The sequence below is a fragment of the Propithecus coquereli genome, unplaced genomic scaffold (assembly GCF_000956105.1).
Source record: "Propithecus coquereli isolate 6110/MARCELLA unplaced genomic scaffold, Pcoq_1.0 Scaffold449, whole genome shotgun sequence".
Classification (NCBI taxonomy): Eukaryota; Metazoa; Chordata; class Mammalia; order Primates; family Indriidae; genus Propithecus; species Propithecus coquereli.
In genome coordinates this window covers 1,644,789-1,658,024 of record NW_012150274.1, presented here as the reverse complement: position 1 = coordinate 1,658,024, position 13,236 = coordinate 1,644,789, and the positions used below count along the sequence as shown (strand labels likewise).

At 56.6% G+C, this 13,236-nt stretch overlaps 1 protein-coding gene across 2 annotated transcripts in view; it reads right to left on the bottom strand.

The window, feature by feature from the left end:
• Positions 1 to 1,394: 1,394 nt before the first annotated feature.
• The window catches only part of EHMT1 (euchromatic histone-lysine N-methyltransferase 1), a 226,780-nt gene continuing 214,938 nt past the window's right edge, over positions 1,395 to 13,236 (bottom strand). For both annotated transcript variants that reach the window (XM_012654816.1, XM_012654817.1), the window contains 2 exons: positions 2,969 to 3,144; positions 1,395 to 2,782 (listed from right to left, as the gene is read on the bottom strand). In XM_012654816.1, the coding sequence (XP_012510270.1) occupies positions 2,602 to 2,782; positions 2,969 to 3,144 (357 nt within the window). In that variant the 3' untranslated portion in view covers positions 1,395 to 2,601. The remainder of the gene's footprint in view (positions 2,783 to 2,968; positions 3,145 to 13,236) is intronic.

The following is a 13,236-nucleotide window of genomic DNA, read 5'->3' as shown; positions in this document are numbered from 1 at the left end:
CCAGAGCCCTTGTCCTCGCTCAGAGCCACGGCCCCGGCCCCCCCGCCCCGAAGTCTGTCGAGGAATGAAGTGGTCGCTGTGGGGCCGTCCAGGACCGGGTGAGTCAGGTTCCTCGGGGGCCCAGTAGTGGGGCCACCTGGCTGGCTTTCCTGTCACCCCCTGGGTTTGCGACTGGCCTCACGCAGCGAATACTGTGAGTGCACCAGGCACCTGGCCCAGTGTGTGGGACAGGACAGGTGACCTTCCAGATGCAAAACGTGGCCGCCTGCCAGCCGGAGCCGTCCTGAGGGGCTGGAGAGGGGCTGTGCCCGCTGCTCCCCTCCCCCAGGGCTGGCAGCCCTCACCTTCTACCTCCAGGTGGGCCTTCTGCACCTCTTGCCACTGCTTCCGGCATGAGGTGAGCTGCTGGCCCCACTTCCCCAAACCCGCCTGGTCTGGGCTCAGCGGGGCCTTCCTCGTGCACTCAGGAGCGAAAGGCCGGGAGTCCCTGCGTGCCACGGCACCAGGGGTTAAAGTGGCCTCCGCGAGGTCCAGCGCTGCCCTGAGCAGACCAGTCACACCTGCCCTGGGCCCTCCTGCTCGTCCCTCTGCAGCCGCCGAGTGCCTGGGGTCACCCACCTTCCAGCACGGTGCGTGGAGGGCGCCCTGCTGGGGCCTTCTATTTACAAAGCGCAAGACGGTTGTCGTTCCAGGCAAATGTCTAAAAACAACCAATCAAATGAATTCTGTGTATTAAAACATGGAGCATTTCAGCTATTTTTCTGCTGAGTCTACAAGCTCTCCTGTGGTGAGGCCGGCCCAACGGGAAGAACGCAGCAGGTGGCGGGTCCCTACGGAGGGGCAGAGGTCACGGGCTGCCAGGAAGGAGGGCAGGGCCGGCCTCACTGCGTGAAATGCGGAGCTGACCTGGGACGTGGGGACTCACCTGGAGCTGCCCCACCAGCTTCCAGGATGACGCCCGGACCGGAGCACCTGGCGCCAGACACATGGTCACACGTGCACACACTCACATGGACACACGCACATGAACTGAATGCACACGCAAGTGCACACGCACTCACATACATGGACGCTCACTCATGCACTCGAGCACACACATGCACTCACACAGCCACGGACCCAGAAGCACATGCACGCATGTACTACCATGCACACATGCAAGCAGTCACATGGACACGCACCCTCGAGACACACCCACGGGCTCCACTAACACCTGCCTGGGGCGCCCCCTCCTCAGGGCGCGAGCTGGGGTGAAGCCGCTGCACTTGGGCGTGGGGAGGCCCGGGCCCTGCCCGCTGGTCCTGGGCCGGCGTGACCTGTGAGCGCGGCACCGCCGGGAAGCGCGTGTTCTCAGGAGCCCAGTGAAACGTGGTGCCATAATAAAAGCCTCGTTTAAAGTACTTCTTTTTTTATTGATTTCATTGAAAACAGAACAAGAAATGGTCGGAGCCAAAAGATTGCTCTTAAAACTGTCAAAACATTTTAACAGAAAAAAATAAACATGGCTGCATTATGAATGTTTTAGAAGAGTCGCACAAAAAAACCCCACTGTTACTGCACTAATTACAGTATTTAAAAAGGTATATGCCGAAAAAAAGAATATGACCTGTCTGGCCACCACACAAAAGGTGATGGCAAATTTATTCACACTACAAGACTAATATTTTAAAAAAAGTTTTTTCCTGCATTTTATTCTAAAATCACTTTGTTCTCTTTATACAGTTGATAGTTTATTTTCACGTGGTGAGTAGAAACCACACCAGAATCAGCACCGTTGTCTGTGTTTTGTGTTTTTTATTTTTTGTTTGTCCTAATGTTCAGTAATGGTAGAAAATAAATCAGTTTATGCATCATCATAGCATGTGGCTTAAAAAAACTCAACAGAAGGTGCCAGCGTCAACAGGACTGGCGGAGGCTGGTGCGGGGTCCGCCTGCACCCACCAAACCGCTTCCTTGAAAAGAAACGTCAGTTAGAGGTTCGATATATAGGACTAGATATAGGATTCCTTTAAAAAGCAAACCCACATTTTCTCCAAAGTTAGTGGTGGGCTCGGCCCCTGACCTCCCCAAGGCCGTGACGGGAGCGGCGTCCTCTGAGCGGCGTCCAGGAACCAGCTGTGCAGGCGTGGGCGGGTGGCCTAACGGAGCAGCTTGCGGTGACGGCGGCTTTGGCGGGCGCCACGCACAACAGTCTGGTCCGGACAGCAGAACACACCAGCCCAGCGGCGGAGCAGGGACCTCGGAGATCAGAGGGAGAAACGAGAAACTCTGCGACAACAAAGCCACCATCAGAGACTCACAAGGTTACGCCAGCGCGGAATCCCAGCGTCGTCCAAGATGCGCGGCCGTCCTAAGCCTCCGTCCAGCCTGAGCACGGGCCCAGACGTGAGGCCTCAGGTCTGGGAGGCTGCTGGGAGGCGTCCACACCCGCCCGCAGGCCGCTAGGCCCGGGACTTGCCGCCTCACCCCGACCCCTCCAGGAATTAGCGGCGGCACTGCCCCTGACCAGGGCCTCCGGCCGGCAGGTACAGAACCTCTCCTCCTCTCTAAACCGCGATGCCGACAGCGTCTGGCTCCTGAGCACCCGCTGGCCCCGGCATCTCATAGAGGGTCGGCGGCGGCGGCAGAGCTGGTGTCCGGCAGGCCGTTCTCCTGGGCCTCCTGGGCCGCGCTGGCCTGCCGCTGGGCCAGGGCCGCGCTCGAGTGCCGGCACTTCGGGGAGCCGCAGCGGCAGCTGAAGAGCTTGCCCTTGATGTCCCAGAAGCGCTCCCCGTAGTCGAACCTGCGGAGACAACACGGCTTGGATCGCACCGGCGCCGCCCAGACAGGGCCAGCCGAGGCTAAAGCCTCCTCACCGCGACCTAAGCTGTCGCTCTCCGGCGTGACTTCCGGAAGCTCCAGCGTGAACCCGCGCCGAGAAGCAGCGCGCACGACCCGCCCCTCCCGCCTGGCCGGCCCGCGTACGTACCCCAGCTGCTCCCCAGCCTGGATCGGGCGCGTGCTGAAGAAGGCAATCCTGGGGAAGCGCAGGTCCTGGTGGGACATGAACACGCGCACGGGCACCAGGTTGGGCTCGCAGTGGTGGTTGATGAAGCGGCTGACGTTGCCGTAGAAGCGCGCGTCGATGCAGTACACCTCCCCGTCCTGCGGACAGACAGCGCTGCGGGCACCACCCCGCCCACGACCCGCTCCCGCGCCCCGCGGGCACCACCCCACCCAAGACCCGCTCCCGCGCCCCGTGGCGCCACCAGGGCCTGCCTCTCCTGTGGGGGCTCAAGACGCCCCCCAACCGCCGTGGGGCGGGGGTGGCCACGCTCACAGGGCTGCCGGCGTGGCGGGGACACCTCCAAGACGAACTATGTCAGAGGCAGCACCCTGACCACACCTCTGGCCGCTCGGCAGCGGGAGAATGAGGCCGGGTGAGACCCACGACAGGCCACGGGGGCTCTGCGAGGGCGGAGCTGGCGTCCTGGCACCGTCTGGTGAGGACCTCGGGGCAGGGCAGCTCCTCAGAGACTTGGTGGCAGAAGAGTTGAGTCCTCGGGGCTGGGAGACTCGGGCGACAGGGAAGATGCAGGGCGGGGGTGCAGGGCACAGGGGGTGTGGGGGAGGGGCAGGGATGTGGGGAGGGCGAGCTGGGCCGAGGCTGCCCTAGGGTTGGGGTTGGGGCTGGGGTTAGGCAGTCGGAATGGCCCTCTGGCCACAGAGCACTGGATCCACGACGCCAGCGACTAAGGGGTCCTGCTAACCCGGTGGGCAGAGAGCGGAGCCCAGGCGTCCCAGCGCCCGTGACCTCTGCCGTGGCATCAGTGGCACCACTCCTGGGCTTCCATGACACCACCGGAGGGTTCTGAACTGACAGACTGGGAGACTGGGGCGGGGGGGCCTGACCTGACCACATGAGCCCTTTAAAAGCGCAATCTCCTCTGGAGAGGCCCAGAGCGCAGGAAGCTACTGCCAGCCTGGACAGGGGCCGTGTGGGGAGGAGCGGGTGGCCCTGGCCACCAACTAGCAAGAGCAGCGGACACTGCTCGTCACCATGGTGAGGAGCTGGATCCAGCGTCACCCTGCGCGAGCTGGCAGGATTCTTCCCCAGAGCCGCCAGGCGGGGTTTTGCCAGGCCACGCCGGACACCCGCCCTACACGGCAGGAGCTACTCAGCGGTGCCGTCTGGAGCTGCTACGCTGCGGCGTGATCTGTGTGCGGCGACGAGAGGACAGGCAGGTGAACTGGAAATGAGGCACAGGACGAGGCTCCTCCCAGACGCGAGTCCACGGAGGGAGGGGCCTATAGGCAGAGGCTGCTCCGCGGACACCCGGCCACGTCCTCCTGAGCATAACCAGGAGGCCAAGGATCCCCAGAAGTAAACAGAAGTTAAAAACCCAAACCAGCGGAGGGAGAGAGGCAGCTCCCTGACAAGCCCCACAGACAAGAGGGCGGAGCCTGGGGAGTCCAGGCGCGTCAAAGGTGCGGACACGGACAACGCCTTCCGTCAACACCCCTCGGACACCACCAGGCGCAGAAACCAGCCATAACCACCAGCCGTGAAGACGCAGCAACCCCACTTCTCAGGGTTCAGAGGTTCAAAGGGACTCTCATGGGGGGATTCTGGCCTCGGCTTCAGGGCGTGCGGTGACCCTCTCCCCTGCAGAAAGCAACTCTGAAGCTGGAAACAGCACAGATGTGAAGGTCCCAGGGAATAACGAAGACTGGCTTTGGGGTGCTCCTGCCTGCAGGCAGGACCCGGGCCTGTCTCCGCCTGGCCGGAGCGCACAGGCCTCCAGCAGGGGAAGGACCCTCGGTGCCTCTGAGGGGGGGGTGGCATCGCGGTCTGCAAACACCCACCTCTGAGCGGCCGTGACCCAGAGTAAAAGCAGCCACGAAAGACCTGAACGGAGACGGTGGCGCTGACGGCAGACAACCGGGACAGAGAACGCAGCTGCCACGCGAGCAGCAGCGCCTGCCGTGTAAGCTGGGTCGGTCAACAAAACAACACGCACGGGCTGGAGAGAAAGCAGAATTCTCCCCACGGGTCTACACTGACAACCCAAACCACGTGACGTACACAAACCAAGAAAACGGACACGTTCTAAAGAGAAAAGTCAATCAACCGAGTCAGCCCCGAGATGAACCAGACGCTGGACTGACAGAGGAGTATTTTTAAAGTAGATCCTCAACCGAGTAAACAAAGCATTTCAGTGCATGAAAATCTCAGAGAAACGAGAAGTTCCAGCAGAGAAATAGAAAAGGAATCAAATGGAAATTCTAAATCAAAACTCGCTGGCTGTTAAATCCGCCACTGGCTGGATGAAGAGAACCTCAGAGACCCGTGCGACGGCGGGAAGAGGCCAAGCGGGAGGACTTGAGGGCAAGATCACTCAGGGAGACGTTATCCGCAAACAGCAAGGGCTGAAACGAACCTCAACGTCCCCAAAGAAAGACGTCTACGTACTAGTAGCATACGGCGGTCCGGGGTCATGGACGAGAAACATTCCCGGGAACCCCTTTATGTCGGATTTGCACCCCTTTTGTCGGACTGAGACCCCTGAATAGAAGCACACGCACGGGGATGATGACGATGCCACGGCTCATACGTGACACCGCCGTCCTGTGATAACACGCTGCAGAAACTACCGTGCGCTTCCTTTCAATTCAAACAAACTCATACGAAAGGTTTAGCCAGGAGATGGGAGAGATTTCAGAAAAGAATATTAAAGGTCAATGCTCGTCCGACGTTGCACCAGTGCTGGGCTGATGGCAATGTTATGCTCATCTCGATCTTCCAGCCACATCAGTAACCGCCTTTCCTTTTCGATAATTGACCCACTGTGCTGCTTGGCAACAACGATGCTTTCAGTGGAGCACCGCCTTTCACACGTTTTGTTTTTCTCACTTGACCCTCTGTAATTGCCCCGACAGTCAGGTGACTTCGGGCCTGACACCGTCCCAGTGCGCAGCGGCATCTGGCCTCTTCCTAACGCTTCATCGTTTCTACTTTCGTTTCCACTGGGATCACCTTTCTGTGGGCCGCAGGCTCACCGGGACTTGCCGTGGACTCCGCGGTGGAGGCAGGTCACAGGCGACGCGCTCTCTGCAGACACAACTGATGCTTTGTGTGGGCAGCGTACGAGCAGCACGAGTGGCCGCCGCACCAACAAACTGCCACGTCCTGTGGGCTTGTTCACATGCGCAGAAGAAACTAGTCCCAGCCGGTTATGAATCAGCCTTACTGGGAGCCGTGGGAGCTTGTTCGTAAGCACGGAACGCCACGAGTCAGGTCGTCCGTCCCCCGGGTACTGCTGGCCCTGACTTTCACAATATCCTGTCCAGGCGGAATTGTAAGGAGGTGGCGCTACATCCACTCACACTCACACACACTCTATGTCATACCACATTGCGTCAGAAAAGAAAGGAAATAAGAAACATGCGTAAGTGTTTTTCCTATATTTCCACAAATGTTAGCTGTTCGGGGCGGGGTGGGGGCAGGAGCTAGGGTCAGAAGTGGTGGCGTTGGGCGGGGGCTGTGGGGAGAAGATCGGCTCTTGAGGGCAATGCCCCATGAGTGGGACCCGCCCTTGCAAACGGGAACCCAAAGAACTGCCTCCCCTCCGACCACACGGAACAAGGCGCTGGCCAGGAGCCAGGAAGAGGCCCCCCAACCCCTGCCAGACACCCCGTCTGCTGGGGCCTGCATCTCGAGACTGGCAGCCTTAGGAAAGGTTGCAACTGGAAGAAATAAATTTCTGTTGTTTATGAGCCTCCCAGGGCGGCAGCCTGAATGGACTAAGACAAGTAACAGAACGTAGAGAACATGGACGAAAGCAAGATTTTTCTCAGGAGGATCTGGTCATATAATTTTTACTTTTACAGTATGTAAATATTTTACATGATCAAAATATAAAATAGGCTGGGAGCAGTGGCTCACACCTGTCATCTTAGCATTCTGGGAGGCCAAGGCAGGAGGACTGCTCGAAGTTGGGAGTTTGAGACCGGCCTAAGCAAGAGCGAGACCCCGTTTCTACTAAAAACAGAAAAAATTAACTGGGCGTGGTGGTGGCACCTGTCGTCCCAGCTACTCAGGAGGCTGAGGCAGGAGGATCACCTGAGCCCAGGAATTTGAGGCTGCTGTGAGCTATGACGACGCCACCGCACTCTACCTGGGGAGACAGAATGAGACTGTCTCAAAAAAAAAAAAACTGAAATCCTAAAACTGACAATGCACTAAAATTAACATAACTGCCTGTCCGTCAAATTGGTAATATAATTATTGCAAGCACTGCAAAGCACACGACTTTGTACATCCTTAGTAGAATATACCCTAAGGGCCAGAACACTGCGAAGAAATCGCAAAGGGCATCCGATGGCTGCACTGGTACTGCCTGCTATCGATACTATTGGGAGCGCTATTTTGACTAAAGTTTTCAGGAACCAAGATTTTCACTGTGAGAGATGCAAGTATAAAATCGAAGAAGCTGGGCAAAAACCCTATACCGTTAAATTTGTTTCAAAACATACTTTTAAAAATTTACCTCACAGCTCTGTCCTCTGAAAAACGGGTCTTAAGCCAACAGCAGACCAACAGCAACGAGCACCCTGGAGTCTGATTTGGTCTCTAAAATCACTGTCCTCTAGAAGGAACAAGGACCGCTCGGAGAAACGGCTGATCCCAAGTCTGGGCGGGGAACAGGTAAGGTGCCGTAGACGGGGGCAGGACAAGCCACCAGAAGCGGCGCTGCGTCCTGAGGCCGGGTCACTCGGAGACTGGCGCTCAGTGGACCTGGGTCTGGGCTGGAGCTGGAGCAGGCACCCGGGAGGCGCTGGCGTATCCGTGGCCTTTCACGTCCCCGGACCAACGAGAACCGCACCCGGGCCCGGGTGTCGGTGCTGGGAAACGCGAGGACGAGGGTAGGGCTGGACACTGCTGCCTCGGGCAGGCGGGGACCTAACCTAGGGACATTCGCAGATGGCTCTGGGGGCAGCGCCTGTAACGCAGGGGAGAGGAGCAGTCGCTGGTACGATGTCCCTGAGAAGGCGACGGTGGGTCTGGCTCCAGGCAGGACCGTCCCCGTCAGGGAAGGGGTACAAAGGCAGACCACTGACGCGCCAGGGGAGGTGGGGCGATTTGAGAAGACCGGCTCTGGGCGGACCGGGGCCTGGCTGGGGCTCTGGGTTCCCGCAGGCACATGTGGTCACGTCTGCAGAGAGCAGCAGGTCAGAAAGAGCCCAGGCCGAAGCCACACGACCACTTGGAGGCAGATCTGAAACGCCCGGCGCAACTCCGCCCTCCTCTCCTGCCCAGGCTGCCATCTGCAGGGCGGCGAGTCCTGCTGGGGCTGTGCCCCACAGCCAGCTACTGCAGAGCCAGCAGGGCAACGCGTGAGCCCAGACCGCTGACAGGTCTGCTGAGGACACTAGGAAGTCCAATAACATCATAAAAAAAGAAAGAAAAGATGAGGTCTCCCTGAAGGACGCATACTCATACGGAAGCAAAGAACTCCAGACTGGATCCAGCAGAGAACAGGGCGAGGAGGGGACCCGGCTCTTTGACCTGCGGTTTCACATCACTGTGGGGCGCGGGTCACTCAGGGGCCAGGGTCTCGGCTGCGTCCTCTCGAGATTCATGTGTTGAAGTCCTACACACGAGGTGATGGGTGCTCGAAGGCGGGACCTCTGGGAGGTGATCACGTCACGAGGCACTTGTGCCCTTGTGCCGGGGGCCCCACGTGAGGACAGCGACGTCCGTCTGTGAACCAGGAAGCAGGGCCCACAGCAGACACCGAGTCTACGGGCGCCTTGATCTGGCCTGTGAGAAGCAGGTGTCCGGTGTTTAAGCCGCCCAGGCTGTGGCAATTTTTCACAGCAGCCTGAACGGCTGAGACGGCATCCCAGGAACCAGGGCCCCGGGGGCGAAGGTCAGTTGGAGTCAGAGAGGTCAGGCCTGCACTCGGTTCTGGACCACCTTCGTCCCTGGAAATGGACTGCAGCGACCCGGAGCTCTCCTTCAAGCAGGTTTGCAAACCAATGTTTGGCACCCAAACAAAAACTAATCGGGAACACGAGGACACGAGGGAAAACAGTAACTAGAAAAAAACAGATGCTAGAAAAAGACTCGCAGTGACGCCAGGTGCTAGAAGTGTCGGACGGAAGGGATGAATCCCACACGAGGACAGCAGACGCAAGCGAGGCAGAAACCCCACAGCACGCCGGCCACACGGGCAGGTCCACACCGGCTGCACGGACAACCCAGCCACACGGGCAGGTCCACACCGGCCGCACGGACAACCCAGCCACACGGGCAGGTCCACACCGGCCGCACGGACAACCCAGCCACACGGGCAGGTCCACACCGGCCGCACGGACAACAGTGATGTTTCATGGTTCAAATACACACGACGTGGAAAATCTAATAACGATGGCATATAAGATCGGATTATTCACCACATCAAGAGGATACAGAGAAAAATTAAAGGGTCATTTCAGTAGATTTGGAAAAAAATTAACAAAATTCAACATCGATTCACGAAACTCTCTGGGGCAGAAAAGAGAACTCTGAGTCTGATACAGGCATCCCCAACCTGGAGCACCAGCGTCACACGAAGCTGGGACTCTGAAAGGACGTGGTGCCCTGAGCCCCTCCCTGACACCACGGCAGGGCCCGGCCCCGGGGGGACAAGCACGGGACTAAGACGGACGGGGACGGGGGCAGCCTGCTTGCTGAAGACGTGATTATGGACACAGAAGACAAACAGCCACAAATGTAACGCTTAAGATGTGACTTTAGGTCACGCATTAAAAGGTTAATTTTTAAAAACCAACTGTATTTCTACTTATCAAACAACCAAGTGTGGAAAAAATGTCATTTAGAAGAGCAGCAAAGTATCTCAGACCCCAGATCCCACGGGTTCTTGCTTCCGACCACGATGGGACGGCTGGACCTGCCCTCCAGCCAAAAACAGCCCAAACCCTGGCAAAACCTGCGGGAGACAAACCAAGAACAGCAGGGTGGGCCCCACCTGCAGTTTACCGTGGAGGTGGCACCACTCGCCACATGGCCCAGCAGCGACACGAAGACACGTTCCACCAAGTCCCACGGAACGTCGGCAGCGCCTCTGCTCATGAACGGACCGCTGCAGCCCTGAGCGCCCACCACGCGCCAGTCGACCAGCGGAGTCTGGGCCGCTGCTCAGCAGCACCTGAACACCCCACAGGAAATCGCCGGTGCGCCCCAGACACATCATGCTGGGCGAGAGAAGCCAGACGTGAGCCGTGTGCCGTGCAATTCCACCGAGACGATGCTCTGGGGGAGGCGGGACTGCGGGAGGGAGCAGGCGGGACGGCTGTAGCGGGCGCGGGGAAGGCAGGCACGCTGGGGAGGTGGAGTGTCCCCATTTGGTGTGGTCGTTCTTACACAGACCCCAAGAGTGCCCCTGCACCAAGCCCTGCGTGTGTCGGCTTCCTGCCGGCCTTCAAGAAGGAGCCGCCTCTGGGAGCTCAGAGCACCTGCAGCCGGCAGCCAGCGAGTACTCGGGGACCTCAGCCTACGGCGAAGTACTGAACCCCAACAACCTGGTGATCCTTCACCGAAAGGCTGGAACTGACATCACACAGGGCGAAGACTATGTTTTCCCCAGTGACAGAAAACAAGGCAAGGAGGTCCCAGCCGGGACGTAATGCCAGGACGAGAAACAAGAGTTCAAAGATTGGGGAAAAGAAGTAGAACTGTCTTCGCTCACACATGAGTATGTGCAGAAATCCTAAAGAATATTACAAAAAGTTACTAGAATTAATAAGTGAATTTAGCAAGGTTAATATACAAAAAACCAACTATTAACAATTGGAAAACGAAATTAAAAAGCAAGAGCTCATTTACAAGAGCATAAAAAGCATGAACCACTTAGGAATACACGTAACAAAGCATGGCGTGAGAGCTACACACCAAAAGCTACACAGCTCTGCTAAGGGAAATCACAGAGCGAACGCAGCGGAGAGCTGGACACACGCAGACACCGACAGCAGGAAGCCCGTGACCAGACAGAGGTGCGTGTCACAGCGGGACCCCTGCGGCGGCTGCTCGGACAGACCCTGGCTCTCAGATACGTGGAAGTGCAAAGGGCACAGAGGAGCTGAACAGCTTTGAGAAAGAACAGAGTGTGCGGACTTAGCACTACCTGGTTTCGAGATACACTGGGAACCTACAGTGATCGAGAGAACGTGGCACTGGCTCGAGGATTAGCGAAGAGATCGAAGGAACAAAACATGGTCCAGACACAGATCTTCTTCTTCTTCAACCAGCTGTGCTGGAGTAACAGAAGGAACCTCAGACCTTACCTAAGACCATACACAAATGTTAGTTCAAAATGGTTCATGCTTTTTAACTTTTGTTTTTATATAAACTTCTAGAGAAAGGCGTAGGAGAAAACCTTCACAACCTTGGGGTAAACGTGGATTTTTATGACATAGAAAGCACTAGACATTAAAAAAAATTCTGCTCACGCCTGTAAACCCGCATTCTGGGAAGCTGAGGCAGGAGGATCACTTCAGCCCAGGAGTCCGAGACCAGGCTGAGCAACATAGCGAGACCCCCATCTCTACAAAAAAATAGAAAAATTAGCCGGCCATAGTGGTGTCGCCTGTAGCCCCAGCTACTTGGGAGGCTGAGGCAGGAGGATCACTTGAGCCCAGGAGTTGGAGGCTGCAGTGAGCTGTGATGACGCCACTGCACTCCAGGCTGGGTGACAGATGAGACCCTGTCTCAAAACAAACAAACCTCTGCTCCACGAAAGACATTAAGGAAGTGAGGAGCTGAGGGACAGACTAAGAGAAAAGCTCACATCCATGAATATGAATCAGACAGAAGACACGAGTCAGAAAACATGAAGAGCTCTCACAATTCAAGACGCAGCCAATTAAAAGCAGACAATAAATCTTAAAACTCATTAATACTTCACAAAAGAAGACACAAGGATGGCTAAGGAGTACATGAAAAGACATTCAACATCGTTAATCACTAAGAAAATGCAAATTAAAATTATAATGTTTGGAATTTTCATTTACTACTAGTGAGAACGTGACGGGGCAGAGCCACTTTGGGCACAGTCTGGTGGTTTCTTTACCCTTTTTTTTTGAGATGGGGTCTACGAGAGCGGCACCACTGTGCCCGGCTAATCTTCTACTGTTCTGTGGAGACAGCGTCTCGCTCTTGCTCAGGCTGGTCTCAAACTCCTGGCCTCAAGGGATCTTCCTGCCTTGGCCTCCCAGCTGAGATGACTGTGCCCGGCCTCGAAGTTTCTTTTAAAATTAAACGCACCCTTAGCGCATGGCAGGTTTACTCCGAATAGCAAAACTGGAGACAACTGGAGTCCATCCGCAGGGGAGTGGGCACAGCTGCCAGCGGCTTGCCACTGGGCCACACAAAGGAGCCAACCCAGGTCAACCACAGACACGCAGAGCCGAACACAGGGTTCCTGCTACAGGAAATTCCGTCCCAGCTAAAACTCACCCACCAGGACAGGTGGGGCACGAGGGGCTGCAGGGCATTTCTGGGTGATGGAAATGTTCCCAATTTTGATTGTGATGGTGATTATACCGGTATGTGTGTTTGTCAAGACTAAAACCATACATTTAAAAGTAGTTTGTTTTACTGTATGCGAAGTAATTATAATAAAGTTGACCAGAAAAAAAAAAAAGCCCATTTGATTAAAAAAAAAAAAAAAACCAACAGAAGATATACAAGATCACACCACAGAAAACCGTAACCATTACTGGAGATGATCAGGGAAGACGTGAACACGTGAAGAGCTACGCCGTGTTCACGGACTGGCAAACAACACGGCAAAGACCTCGCTCTCCCCTGACCTAACCGCGGGGTCAGCGCAATCCCAGCCGAATCCCTACAGGAGTTTTGTAGAATTGTCCAGCTGATTTCAAAATTCACACAGAAATCAAGACGACTGAGACACTCCTGCGGAACTCGAAGGTAAGAAGATGAAAACTGCGACAATCAGGAAGACGCGGCCCAGTCCACAGACGGTCAGCAGACGGGCGGGGAGAGCCCCGGCGTGGACCCCGAGCTACGACAATGGCCGCACTTCTGAGTAGTGGGAAAAGGACCACGCTTTCCCACAACGGCGCCGAGTCGGGCAGGTATCAGCGTGAGGGGAGGAAAAGCGTGGCCCTGGCCTCGCCCCACGGCAGAACCACCACAGACCCAGGCGTGAAGGCAAACAGCACAGCTTC